This window comes from Pantherophis guttatus, chromosome 18, assembly GCF_059756535.1.
Source record: "Pantherophis guttatus breed Tessera chromosome 18, ASM5975653v1, whole genome shotgun sequence".
Taxonomy (NCBI): Eukaryota; Metazoa; Chordata; class Lepidosauria; order Squamata; family Colubridae; genus Pantherophis; species Pantherophis guttatus.
In genome coordinates, this window is record NC_142080.1 from 3,411,728 (window position 1) to 3,426,251 (window position 14,524).

Consider the following 14,524-nt stretch of genomic DNA (forward strand, 5'->3'; position numbering starts at 1 on the left):
GCCGATCGGGAGCACAAAGGATCCCCTTCCTTCCTTTTCCTTCCTTCCTTCCTCCTTCCTTTTCCTTCCTTCCTTCATCCTTTCTTTTCCTTCCTTCCTTTTCTCCTTCTTTCCTTTCCCTTCCCTCCCTCCTTTCCTCCAGGAAAAATGCAGCCGATTGGGAGCACAAAGGATCTCCTTCCTTCCTTTTCCTTCCTTCTTTCTTTTCCTTCCTTCCTTTTCTCCTTCTTTCCTTTCCCTTCCCTCCCTCCTTTCCTCCAGGAAAAATGCAGCCGATTGGGAGCACAAAGGATCCCCTTCCTTCCTTTTTCTTCCTTCCTTCCTCCTTCCTTTTCCTTCCTTCCTTCATCCTTTCTTTTCCTTCCTTCCTTTTCTCCTTTCCTTTCCCTTCCCTCCCTCCTTTCCTCCAGGAAAAATGCAGCCAATTGGGAGCACAAAGGATCTCCTTCCTTCCTTTTCCTTCCTTCTTTTCCTTCCTTCCTTTTCTCCTTCTTTCCTTTCCCTTCCCTCCCTCCTTTCCTCCAGGAAAAATGCAGCCGATTGGGAGCACAAAGGACCTCCTTCCTTCCTTTTCCTTCCTTCTTTCTTTTCCTTCCTTCCTTTTCTCCTTCTTTCCTTTCCCTTCCCTCCCTCCTTTCCTCCAGGAAAAATGCAGCCGATTGGGAGCACAAAGGATCTCCTTCCTTCCTTTTCCTTCCTTCTTTCTTTTCCTTCCTTCCTTTTCCTTCCTTCTTTCTTTTCCTTCCTTCCTTTTCTCCTTCTTTCCTTTCCCTTCCCTCCCTCCTTTCCTCCAGGAAAAATGCAGCCGATCGGGAGCACAAAGGATCTCCTTCCTTCCTTTTCCTTCCTTCCTTCATCCTTTCTTTTCCTTCCTTTCCTCCTTCTTTCCTTTCCTTTCCCTTCCCTCCCTCCTTTCCTTCCAAGTCCTTCTCCTTTGTTTTTCTCAAGCTCTGGAAATTAAATTTCTCTCTCCTTCACGCCAGCCTCCTCCTCCTCCTCTTCTTCCTCCTCCTCTTCCTCCTTTTCTGGGGTTTTCGTTCATCGTGGAATCCCAGGGAAAGGAAGGCAAATCTGGATGTTTATTTATTTTATTTTTTTTCTTCTTCTTTTATTTATTGTTGCAATCGATGCAGCCACCCATCTCAAAAGCCTTAATTCTGGGCGGCTCCCTTTTTTCAAATTCAGCCCAACCATCTTGTGTAAAAAATAAAAAATATATAATGGCAATTATAATCCACCCTTTTCTCATTATGATCTCCCGTAACACGCCCCAGAGTTTATTTTGATTTATCCCGCCTCAAATCTTGTAGCAGGGAGTTTCTGGAAGCTTGGAAGGAATTATCCAAGGGGGTTGATTTGCAAAGAAAATTGGACTGGGATTTTATTTCAGGCTTATGCAAGGATACATCCATTATGTCGTCAAGCCGCAGGAATTTTCGTTATTTGGGTCACAAAAGGCTCGACGGAAAATTTCGCAACCTTTGCCTTCACTGAGCTGGCGGAGAAGTTTGGAAAAGTTAAAAAGAAATCTGGAAATGTAGAAATCTGGAAAGGTAATCTGGGGATAACATTTACTCCGGATCCCACTTGGTGCTGCTGGTGGGAAATACGAACCAAACATTAAATTTATCATAGAATCCCGAGGGCTGGAAGGAAGGGACCTTGGAGGTCTTCTAGTCCACCCCCGGCTGAATTCAAGACTGGCCTCTGGAATGAGCTAGGATGGTGGGATTTTGTGGATCTGTTTCAACCTAAGAGATCATGTGATTTAAATCACATTAAATCAGTAATATTTAATTTAAATATTAAATTACTCAATATTCTATCAACTAATCCTATATGTGTGTGTTAATTGAAATATCTATATATCTATCTATAGCTATCTACATATCTCCCTCCATCCATCAGTATCTTTCTCTAACCTATCTCTCTATTCTCTCTCTCCTCTCTCTCTCTAATATCTATCATCTCTCTCTCTCTCTCTAACCTATCTATCTATCTATCTATCTATCTATCCCATCTCTCTCTCTCTCAGTCTCTCTAATCTATATCTATCTATCTATCTCTATCTCATCTCTCTCTCTCTCGGTATCTCTCTCTAACCTGTCTGTCTATCTATCTATCTATCGGTCTCTCTCTCTCTCTCTCTAATCTATATCTATCTATCTCTATCAGTCTCTCTCTCTCTCCTCTATATCTATCTATCTATCTATCTATCTATCTATCTATCTATCTATCTATCTATCTATCTATCACCTATCTATATCTCTGTCTCTCTCTCTCTAATCTCTATCTATCTATCTATCTATCTATCTATCTATCTATCTATCTATCTATCTATCTATCTATCATCTATCTATATCTCTCTATCGGTCTCTCTCTCTCTCTAATTTATATCTATCTATCATCTATCTATCTCTATCAGTCTCTCTCTCTCTCTACTCTATATCTATCTATCATCTATCTATATCTCTCTGTCTCTCTCTCTAATCTCTATCTATCTATCTATCTATCTATCTATCTATCTATCATCTATCTATATCTCTATCGGTCTCTCTCTCTAATCTATATCTATCTATCATCTATCTATCTCTATCAGTCTCTCTCTCTCTCTACTCTATATCTATCTATCTATCTATCAGTTATCTATATCTCTCTATCGGTCTCTCTCTAATCTATATCTATCATCTATCTCTATCAGTCTCTCTCTCTCTCTACTCTATATCTATCTATCTATCTATCTATCTATCTATCTATCTATCTATCTATCTATCTATCATCTATCTAATATCTACCTGTCTATCTACCATGTTTCCCCGAAAATAAGACCCTGTCTTACATTTTTTTGAACCCTGAAAGAAGTGCTTGGCCTTATTGCCATGCACTCAAAAGCCCAATTGGGCTTATTATCAGGGGATGTCTTATTTTGGAGGAAACAGGGTATCTATCAATCGATCAATCGATCGATCTATCCTATCTCTCTCTCTCTCTCATCTGTTAATTGAAGGACCAACCTCTTTCCCTGCTACAAATTTTGCATCAGGGAAAAGAAGCCGGTCCTTCCCTTAACAGACCCCCTTTTCCTGTTTTTTAAAATTTAAGCGGAGCCCCTATCACCCGAAAAGCTCGCTCTTTTTTCTTCAGCCGATCGAATCGACTTTTGGGGAAAAACCAGAATTAAACATCGCCAAGAATTCCTTCCTTTGGCCGGCCGAACGAACGTACGAAGTCAGATTTCCTTTTTGTTCTTTTTCTCCCTCTGATCTGTTTTGTTTTTTTTAAAGAAATTATATGTAATTCTTGGGATGGGAGGACCGAAGGGCTTCCTGGAGATGCTCCAAATGAGGTTATCTCCGAAAGGAATGGCTCGCGGAGGAAATAGAAGATGATGTAAGGCCGAATGGAATTTCTCCCGGCCATCTGCCTCATCTGGTTTGGATGGGAGCAAATTCCCACAGACCCACAGCCCTCCTTACGGTTGGGAGATTATTTCCTAACCTCGTTTCTCCTCCTTGTAATTTTTTTCCCCCTTTCGGAAAGATCCCGTCACATCCAATGAAGTTTTCGAGAGGTCTGGCCAAGGATACGGCTGGAGGAGGGGTTGAAAAGGAAGATGATAGAATAACGACGAGATGGAAGGGACCTCGGAGGTCTTCTAGTCCAACCCCGATCAAGCAGAATAATAGTAACAGAATAATAACCAGAGTAAGAGAGATGGAAGGGTCCTTCGAGGTCTTCTAGTCCGAGCAGAATAACGGAATAATAACAGAGATGGAAGGTTTTACTAGGAATCTAAAATTCATTTAAAAAAAAAAAAAAGGAAGGTTTTACTAGGAATCTGGCTAGGGGATTCTGGGAGTGGAAGTCCCCCCCCTCTTAAATCATGCTGGCTGGGGGATTCTGGGAGTTGAAGTCCAACCATCTTAGAGCATGCTGGCTGGGGGATTCTGGGAGTTGGAGCCCACCCCTCTTAAAGCAGGCTGGCTGGGGGATTCTGGGAGTGGAAGCCCACCCCTCTTAAAACATGCTGGGTGGAGGATTCTGGGAGTGGAAGCCCACCCCTCTTAAATCATGCTGGCTGGGGGATTCTGGGAGTTGGAGCCCACCCCTCTTAAAGCAGGCTGGCTGGGGGATTCTGGGAGTGGAAGCCCACCCCTCTTAAATCATGCTGGGTGGAGGATTCTGGGAGTGGAAGCCCACCCCTCTTAAAGCATGCTGGCTGGGGAATTCTGGGAGTTGAAATCCCCCCCTCTTAAAGCATGCTGGCTGGGGGATTCTGGGAGTGGAAGCCCACCCCTCTTAAATCAGGCTGGCTGGGGATTCTGGGAGTGGAAGCCCACCCCTCTTAAAGCATGCTGGCTGGGGGATTCTGGGAGTGGAAGCCCACCCCTCTTAAATCATGCTGGCTGGGGATTCTGGTAGTGGAAGCCCACCCCTCTTAAAGCATGCTGGCTGGGGGATTCCGGGAGTTGAAGCCCACCCCTCTTAAATCATGCTGGCTGGGGGATTCTGGGAGTTGGAGCCCACCCCTCTTAAAGCAGGCTGGCTGGGGGATTCTGGGAGTGGAAGCCCACCCCTCTTAAATCATGCTGGGTGGAGGATTCTGGGAGTGGAAGCCCACCCTTCTTAAAGCATGGCTGGCTGGGGGATTCTGGGAGTGGAAGTCCCCCCCTCTTAAAGCATGCTGGCTGGGGGATTCTGGGAGTGGAAGTCCCCCCCTCTTAAATCATGCTGGCTGGGGGATTCTGGGAGTGGAAGCCCACCCCTCTTAAAGCATGCTGGCTGGGGGATTCTGGGAGTGGAAGCCCACCCCTCTTAAAGCATGCTGGCTGGGGGATTCTGGGAGTGGAAGCCCACCCCTCTTAAAGCATGCTGGCTGGGGGATTCTGGGAGTGGAAGCCCACCCCTCTTAAATCATGCTGGCTGGGGGATTCTGGGAGTGGAAGTCCACCCCTCTTAAAGCATGCTGGCTGGGGATTCTGGGAGTGGAAGCCCACCCCTCTTAAAGCATGCTGGCTGGGGATTCTGGGAGTGGAAGTCCACCCCTCTTAAAGCATGCTGGCTGGGGATTCTGGGAGTGGAAGCCCACCCCTCTTAAAGCATGCTGGCTGGGGATTCTGGGAGTGGAAGCCCACCCCTCTTAAAGCATGCTGGCTGGAGATTCTGGTAGTGGAAGCCCACCCCTCTTAAAGCATGCTGGCTGGGGATTCTGGTAGTGGAAGCCCACCCCTCTTAAATGATACGGATTTTAAATTGACAAATTTTAAATTATGGGCCAAATTTATTAATTATTTTAAATCTGTTTTTAATTGTAATGTTATGTATAAATGTTTTTATTTTGGCTGTTCACCGCCCTGAGTCCGAAAGGAGAAGGGCGGTATAGAAGTTTGATAATAAATAAATAAATAAATAAATAAATAAATAAAGCATGCTGGCTGGGGGATTCTGGGAGTGGAAGCCCACCCCCCTTAAAGCATGCCGGCTGGGGGATTCTGGGACATGAAAATAAATCCCCCTTCAAAGCAGGCTGGCTGGGAATTGAAGCCCACCCCTCTTAAAAGTTGAACATTGCTCTAGTCTAGAACTTTTAAATAGCAACAGATTGGGTAGGAGCAGGCAGCCCAGGATTCTGGGCTTTGCAGCCCAGCATTCTGGGCTTTGCAATCCACCCACCCTTCTACTTTTAACCTCCAAGGCAGCCTCTCCCTTTCACAAGGCGTTTGCAAGGGTTCTCACGACCCCTCCCTCAAAAAAAACCCCCCAAATCCATCCCCTTTAGCACGCAACTGGCTTCCTAAAACTCCTGGCTAACGTCGCTTTAGACCCAGGGGGCTAAACCCATCCCCGCCCTCTTTTTGCAACCCAACACGTGTCTCCTAGGAACGTGTGAAGGGCACCAAAGCAAAGAAGTGGGGGAAGGGGGAAGGATGAAGGATGCACCGGGATTGCATTTTGCAAGCCGGGACAGAGGAGGGCGGAAGAGCCCCAGAAGTCTGGAGTTGCATGAATCGGAGTCACTCCTCTTTTGCTCTCTTTCTCTCTTTCTCTCTCTCTCTCTCTCGTGCAAGGCTGTTCCGGGTTAGGCAAGGCGTGGAAAGATGGCGGCGCCCATGGAGTTGTATTGCTGGGCCGGCGGGTGGGGGTTGCCCACCGTGGACCCCGATTGCTTGGCCGTTTTGGTGAGGGGGGGGTGGGGGGGGGAGAGGCTTTTGCAAACCTCTCCAAGGCGGGCTTTTTTTTTTCTTTTTTTGCAAATCGAATTTTTTATTTTGCAAAGCGCTTCTATATTTTTTTTTGCAAAGCTCATATATATATATATATATTGCAAAATGCTTATATATTTTTTTTCAAAGCGCTTATATATATATATATATATTGCAAAGCTCATATAGATATATATATTGCAAAGCTCTTATATATATTTTTTTGCAAAGCTCATATATATATGTATATATATATATTGCAAAGCTCATATATATTTGCAAAACGCATATATATATATATATATATATATATATATATTGCAAAATGCTTATATATTTTTTTTCAAAGCGCTTATATATATATATATATTTTGCAAAGCTCATATAGATATATATATTGCAAAGCTCTTATATATATTTTTTTGCAAAGCTCATATATATATGTATATATATATATTGCAAAGCTCATATATATTTGCAAAACGCATATATATATATATATATATATATATATTGCAAAGTGCTTATATATATTGCAAAGCTCATATATATATATATGTTGCAAAGCTCTTATATATATTTTGCAAAACATATATATATATATATATATATATATTTTGCAAAGTGCTTATATATATATATATATATATATTGCAAAGCTGTTTTATATATATATAGCAAAGCTCATATATATATATATATATATATATATATATATATATATATATTGCAAAGTGCTTTTATATATATATATATTGCAAAGCATTTATTTATTTTGCAAAACGCTTATATATATATAAATGTATATCTATATCTATATCTAGCTATCTATATCTATATCTAGCTATCTAGCTATATAAATGTATATATATATCAAAATGCTTTTTTTTTTGCAAAGCACAGGGTGCCGGCTTCTTCCCTAACGGGGTGCCCGGGTGGGGGGCATTGCAGCTTCAAGGGGTTCCAGGCAGGGCATGGGCATGTTGGGGGGGTGGGGGGGCTCAGGAAAATTGGGGAGAGGGTCCTGGGAGCCCGAACCCCTTCCTTCCTTCCTTCCTCCCCGGCCGAAAGAAAAGAGACCAGATTGCAGATTCTTGCAAAGCAGAATTTTAAAGAAGAAATTAAGAATAAATTGGATTATTAAAATTATTAAGACGATCGGGTCTGTTTTTTTTGCAACGAATGGCCAAAAGGCATTCGTTCATTTTCCTCTCTTTTTTTTTTTCCTTCCTCTTTTTATCGCCTTACAGACTTACGCGCGATTCACAGGGGCGCCCCTCAGAGTTCACAAAATCTCCAATCCCTGGAGAAGCCCCTCTGGTAAGTTATATTTTTTTGGGGGGGTCGGGGGGTTGGTTAGGGGAAAAAAAAAAACCTCTCTGAATTGCTTGGAAAGTTTTGATTTTAATGGCTGGGGAAGTTTTGGTTTTCGTTGCATGGGAAAGTTTTGATTTGTTTTTTTCCACGGCTTGGGAAGCGGGGCAGGTTTCTAGTCCTCAAGAGGGATGGGGAAACGGGTGGGGAGGGAGAGAGTTGAGCCTGGGGCAGAGGGGTGGGTGGGGGGGCTTAAATGGGGCTTCACACACACACACACACACACACCCCTCCTCTCACCCAACCTGCTGTTTTCTCCATCTCAGGATCGCTCCCGGCGCTCAAGACAGCCGACGGGGTTATTTCCGATACGCAAGAAATCATCACCCATTTTAGGAAACAGGTATGAACGGAGGGATGGATGGTCCTCTTTTGAATAGAATGGAGCGGGAAGGGACCTTGGAGGCCTTCTAGTCCAACCCTGGACAGTTACTTGTCTGAGGTGGTATAGGTTCCCTTGCTTGAGTAGGGGGCTGGACTAGGGGACCTCCAAGGTCCCCTCCAACTCCTATTCCATTCCATTCCATTCCGCTCTAATTCTATTCATTTCCTATTTCCTATATTCTATTCCTATTCTCTACTCCTACTCCTACTCTACTCTACTCTACTCTACTCTACTCTACTCTACTCTACTCTACTCCACTCCACTCCACTCCACTCCACTCCACTCCACTCCACTCCACTCCACTCCACTATTCTAGTCTACTCTACTCTACTCTACTCTACTCTACTCTACTCCACTCCACTCCACTCCACTCCACTCCACTCCACTCCACTATTCTAGTCTACTCTACTCTACTCTACTCCACTCTACTCTACTCTATGCATTCTCTATTTCCTGTTATTTCCTCTATTCTATTCTATTCTATTCTATTCTATTCTATTCTATTCTATTCTATTCTATTCTATTCTATTCTATTCTATTCTATTCTATTCTATTCTATTCTATTCTACTCTACTCTACTCTACTCTACTCTACTCTACCCTACCCTACCCTACCCTACCCTACCCTACCCTACCCTACGCATTCTCTATTTCCTGTTATTTCCTATATTCTATTCCTATTTTTTTTCTATTCTACTCTACTCTACTCTACTCTACTCTACTCTACTCTACTCTACTCTATGCATTTCCTATTTCCTGTTATTTCCTATATTCTATTCTATTCTATTCTATTCTATTCTATTCTATTCTATTCTATTCTATTCTATTCTATTCTATTCGAATAGAGTAGAATAGAATAGAGTAGAATAGAATAGAGTAGAATAGAGTAGAGTAGAATAGAATAGAATAGAATAGAATAGAATAGAATAGAGTAGAGTAGAGTAGAGTAGAATAGAGTAGAATAGAATAGAATAGAGTAGAATAGAGTAGAGTAGAGTAGAATAGAATAGAATAGAATAGAGTAGAGTAGAGTAGAGTAGAGTAGAATAGAATAGAATAGAATAGAGTAGAATAGAATAGAATAGAGTAGAGTAGAATAGAATAGAATAGAATAGAATAGAGTAGAGTAGAGTAGAGTAGAGTAGAATAGAATAGAATAGAATAGAATAGAATAGAATAGAGTAGAATAGAATAGAGTAGAATAGAGTAGAGTAGAATAGAATAGAATAGAATAGAATAGAATAGAATAGAATAGAATAGAATAGAATAGAATTCTTTATTGGTCAAGTGTGATTGGACACAGAAGGAATTTGTCTTTGGTGCATACGCTCTCCGTATACATAAAAGAAAAGATACGTTCGTCAAGAATCATAAGGTACAACACTTAATGATAGTCATAGGGAACAAATAAGCAATCAGGCTATTCTATTCCTTTCTTATTTTTATTTTCTTTGTCTTACTTAGCAATTTAATGCAGATTACGACCTCTCGGCGTTGCAAGGAGCGGACACTCTAGCTTTCCTCTCTCTGGTACATAGGAAGCTCCTGCCCGTGTTGGTAAGTTTGGGGAGTGGGGGGGGGAGGGAGAGAAGAAATTTGGGGAGACGGGGCGGTGGTGTCACGGTCTTGAGTTCAAGAGCTGGTGGGATCATGGGCTGGATCTGGGTTGACCTGCATTGCAGGTAATCCTCGACTTACAAGATTTGTTTAGGGAGCGTGGGAAGTTACAACAGCATTGGGGGGAAAAAGTCGCTTGCAACCAGTCCTTGCATTTACGACCGTCGTAGCATTCCTCGTGATCAAAATTCAAAGGCTCGGCCACTGGCCTGTATTTATGATGGCTGCAGCCTCCTGGAGTCACGTGATCTCCATTCGCGGCTTCCCACAAGCCAAGTTCAACGCGGGAAGCCGGATTCGCTTAGCGACTACCTGATTCGCTCAACCACGGCAGTGATTCGTTTAACGACGGTGACAAAAAGGCCTGTAAAGCCACACACTTTTAACAACTGCCCCAACAACGGCAGTGATTCGCTTAACAACGGTGGCAAAAAAAGGCCGTAAAATTACACTTTTTAACAACTGCCTCGCTCAGCAACTTAAAAGTTGTGGCCGTAAATCTAAGGACTATATTATTATTATTATTATTATTATTATTATTATTATTATTATTATTATTATTTGCTTCAAGTGTCCAACTAGCTCCCTTTGGTTTTGAGCGAAGCAACCATTCGTGGTCTGTTTTGCCCATAAGCCGAGATTGCAAGCTTTGTGGACCGATGGCGGTTAGTTTGATAAATTTTGTCTGTTTTAAACCTCCTCGGTCCTTTTTTTTCGATCCGTTGCTTTTTTGTGTGTGTTGGGACGGGAAGTGGTATAAAATCATTTTACGCCATCTAGCCTCACCGATTTGGGGGAAAAAAACTTTCCCTCATGAGGACTAGAAACATTGCTCCTTGGGTTTTTGTTTTTTTTTAATTTTTCCCGCTGTGCCGGTTGAGGGAAGTCACCGTTGGGATTCTCCTCCCTTCCGACAGATCCATACTTTCTGGGTGGACGCGAAGAATTACGTCGAGCACACGCGGAAGTGGTACGCGGAAGCCATTCCGTTCCCGCTCAATTTCTTCCTGCCGAGCCGAATGCAAAAACGGCAGCTGGAGCGTTTGCAGACGGTCTGCGGGGAAAACTGGCAGGACGACGAAGAGCAACTGGAAAAACAGGTAAAGGAAGGAACGGCCGGGGGAAAGGACGTCCCAGAACGGGTGCTTAAAAATGGCGTAAAATAAAGAAGCAGATAGACTTCTCTTAGCCAGGGAAGCTCTGTGCAAGTATTGGGCACGGCTTTGAGCCGACGATTTTTTTTCTGATACCCGCAGCTTTATCGAGACGGCTGTGAGTGCCTCACTTTGCTGTCTCAACGCCTCGGCAGGAAGAAATTCTTCTTCGGCGACTCGTAAGTAACTCGGGAGTCGAGCATCCCAAATAAAACAGAGGAGTCTTAAATTCCCTGTTCCAGGTGGTCCTCGACATACGATGGAAATTGGGATTGAGACTTAGCGGACGTTCACCGAACACTAAAACACGGACGTTCCTCGTCTTACAACCTTTCGTTTAGCGACCGTTCGAAGTTACGTCGCCGGAAAAAAAAAAAAGCGACGGGTCCGTTTTTCGCACTCACGGCTGTTGCCGCATCTGAGTGGTGCGGTGGGCTAGAGGTGGAGCTCTGGCCTCACAAACGGGAGACTGTGAGTTCGATCCTCGGTAGAGGCTGATCGTTCTCTCTCTGGGCACGATGAGAATATTATCTGCTGAACAAAACTCCGCCCTGGTGACAGGAAAGGCATCCGGCCATTAAAAACACTTTGCTAGCTCCATTCAGTTGCCGAGATTCCACCCCCCAAAGGAATATGGGGTCGTTAAATGATGATGTTGATGGTGACGGACACTATAGCATCTCCACGGTCCCATGATCAAAAAAACTGACTCGCATTTATGACGGTCGCAGAGTCCCGGGGTCGGACAAGCAAAGTTACCCGGGGGGGGGGATGATTCACTTAACAACCATGTGACTCAGCTAAGAACTGCAGTGATTGCCTTAACAACTCTGGCAAGGAAGATGGTTCAATGGGACAAAAAATTCACTTAAAAAAAAAAGTCTCGCTTAGCGACATAAATTGCGGGCTCAATTTTGGTCGTAAGTCGAGGACTGTCGCAGGCTGGGGCCGAGTCTTGTTTTGCCTTCTCCTTTTCAGACCTGCCTCCCTGGACGCCTCTGTCTTCAGTCTTCTAGCCGGCCTCTTCAACGCCAAACTTCCCAGCGCGAAGTTCCAGCAGCATTTGAAATCGCTTCCAAACCTCTGCAATTTTTGCACGTCTATTTTGAGCCTTTATTTCCCGTGGGACGGAGGTGAGTTTGCTCCCGCTTGGAGGAAGATCCTCCGGGACGGTTCTCGGTTACGGGTGTGCAGCTGTAACAGAATAACGGAGTGGGACGGGACTTCGGAGGTCTTCGAGCCAACAGTTGCTCAAGGATATCCCCCATTTCAGACAAGTTGTCTAATCCCCTCTTGAAAACTGGAAGGAAGGAAGGGGAGGGGAGGGAGGGAGGGAGGAAGGAAGGAAGGAAAGAAGAAGACAGACAAGCGAGGAAGGAAGGAGGAAGGGAGGAAAGAAGAAGACAGACAAGGTAGGAAGGAGGGAGGAAGGAAAGAAAAAAGGAAACAGACAAGGGAGGAAGGAGGGAAGGAGGAAGGAAAGAAGACAGACAAGGAAGGAAGGAAGGAAGGAAGGAAGGAAGGAAGGAAAGAAAGACGAGGAAGGGAGGAAGGAAAGAAAGAAGGAAACAGACAAGGGAGGAAGGAGGGAGGGAGGAAGGAAAGACAGACAAGGAAGGAAGGAGGGAAGGAAACACAAGGGGAGGGAGGAAGGAGGGAGGGACGGAAAGAAGGAGACAGACAAGGGAGGAAGGAAGGAGGGAGGGAAGGAAGGAAACAGACAAGGGATGGAGGAGGGAGGGAGAGAAGGAAAGAAGGAGACAGACAAGGGAGGAGGGAAGGAGGGAAGGAAACGAGGGAGGAAGGGAGGGAAGGAAGGAAAGAAGGAGACAGACAAGGGAGGAAGGAAGGAGGGAGGGAGGGAAGGAAGGAAACAGACGGAGGGAGGAGGGAGAGAGGAAGGAAAGAAGAAGACAGACAAGGGAGGAAGGAAGGGAAGAAGGGAGGGAAGGAAGGAAACAGACAAGGGAGGAAGGAGGGAGGGAGGGGAGGAAAGAAGGAGACAGACAAGGGAGGAAGGAAGGAAGGAAGAAAACAGACGGGAGGAAGGAGGGAGGGAGAGAAGGAAGGAAGGAAACAGACAAGCGAGGAAGGGAGGAGGGAGAGAGGAAGGAAAGAAGAAGACAGATAAGGGAGGAAGGAAGGAGAGGAGGGAGAAAGGAAGGAAGTCAGACAAGGAAGGAAGGAAAGGAAGGATAACAGAATAACAGAGTCTTCTAGTCCAGCCCCCAAGGAAGGAAGGAACTTCAAATGGGTCCTGCATCCTAGCCCCAGGTCGTACCATCCGTCGTACCTTCGAACGACGGCCGCTAAGCGCCAAACCTTTGGCATGGCTTCTCCCCGGATCGAAGCCGTTCCTTAAACCGGTTTTGCCTCTTCTGCAGGGGATCCCCCACCCAACCTCCACAAAGCGGCCTCCGGCGACATCGGCGACGCCGAAGGGGAGACTCACAAGCGACGCAACCAGTTCCTCTCCGTCCTGGTTGCGCTGGTGGCCATGGTGGGCTACGCCTTCCTGTCCGGGATCGTGTCCATCCAGAAAGACACCCCACACCATGCCGGCCCGCACGCCATCACTCTGGACGAGGCGGAAGAAGAAGAGGAAGAGGAGTGAGGAACACGGCACGGTTTTCCTGTACCGGCTTCCAACAGACTTTAAAAAAAAATTTTTTTTTTGTATGGCCAAGCTGACTCCGGTACCGCTGTCTCAAAAACTTTTTTTTAATCCATTCCGGGGTAATCAAGCTCAATAAATCGAAGGGAGGTGCTGGTTTAACCGCTGGTCTGTTCTTCGTTCCTTATTTAGACAGGTAGTCCTCGATTTACAACCCCAACAGCTCCCCAAACGTCCGTTGCTAAGCGAGACAGTTGTCCCGTGAGTAAATCTGGCTTCCTCGTGGACTCGGCTTGTCCGAAGAATGCAAAAGGGGATCGCGTGACTACCGGGAGTCTGCCACCGTCATAAATATGAGTCGGTTGCCAAGAGACTGAAATTTTGATCATGTGATGCTGCAGCAGTCATAAGAGTCAAAAATGATCCCGAGTCACATTTTTCAGGGCTGTTGTAACTTTTAACAGTCACTGAATGAGCCGTAAGTTAAAGACTATAATTGGTTGTAATAGGAGTCTTGATTATATATATATATATATATATATATATATATATAGAGAGAGAGAGAGAGAGAGAGAGAGAGAGAGAGAGAGAGAGAGAACGGCCAAAATGGAACAGACGGATTATTACTCTTTTAAGAGTTCAAAATAAAGAAGAGAATAAAGAGAAAGATTCCCAAAAAATAATGAAAGGATTACGGATGGGTGCTCTAGAGATAACTCATGAAATAACTCAAATTAAATAAACGTGATGTAAGGAATTCTAGGGATGCAGTGGCTCAGTGGCTAAGACGCTGAGCTTGTCGATCGAAAGGTCGGCAGTTCAGAGGTTCGAATCCTGAGTGCCGCGTAACAGGGTGAGCTCCCGTGACTTGTCCCAGCTTCTGCCAACCTTGCAGTTCGAAAGCACGTAAAAAAATGCGAGTAGAAAAAACAGGGACCACCTTTGGTGGGAAGGGAACAGCGTTCCGTGCGCCTTTTGGCGTTGAGTCATGCCGGCCACATGACCACGGAGACATCTTCGGACAGCGCTGGCTCTTCGGCTTTGAAACGGAGATGAGCATCACCCAGGGGTGAAATCCAGCAGGTTCTGACAGGTTCTGACGAACCGGTAGCGGAAATTTTTTGCAGTTCGGAGCACCGGCAAATACCATCTCTGGCTGGCCCCGGAGTGGGGTGGGA

General features: G+C 44.9%; 1 protein-coding gene across 1 annotated transcript; it reads left to right on the plus strand.

Moving 5' to 3' along the window:
- The first annotated feature begins 6,043 nt into the window (after positions 1-6,043).
- On the plus strand, positions 6,044-13,508 carry MTX1 (metaxin 1). Its single transcript, XM_060685062.2, has 8 exons — positions 6,044-6,179; positions 7,454-7,523; positions 7,844-7,920; positions 9,426-9,518; positions 10,496-10,678; positions 10,835-10,911; positions 11,711-11,865; positions 13,117-13,508. Exons 1-8 carry the CDS (start codon positions 6,099-6,101, stop codon positions 13,344-13,346), a joined length of 966 nt encoding a protein of 321 aa, XP_060541045.2. The 5' UTR covers positions 6,044-6,098; the 3' UTR covers positions 13,347-13,508.
- The last annotated feature ends 1,016 nt before the right edge of the window (positions 13,509-14,524 follow it).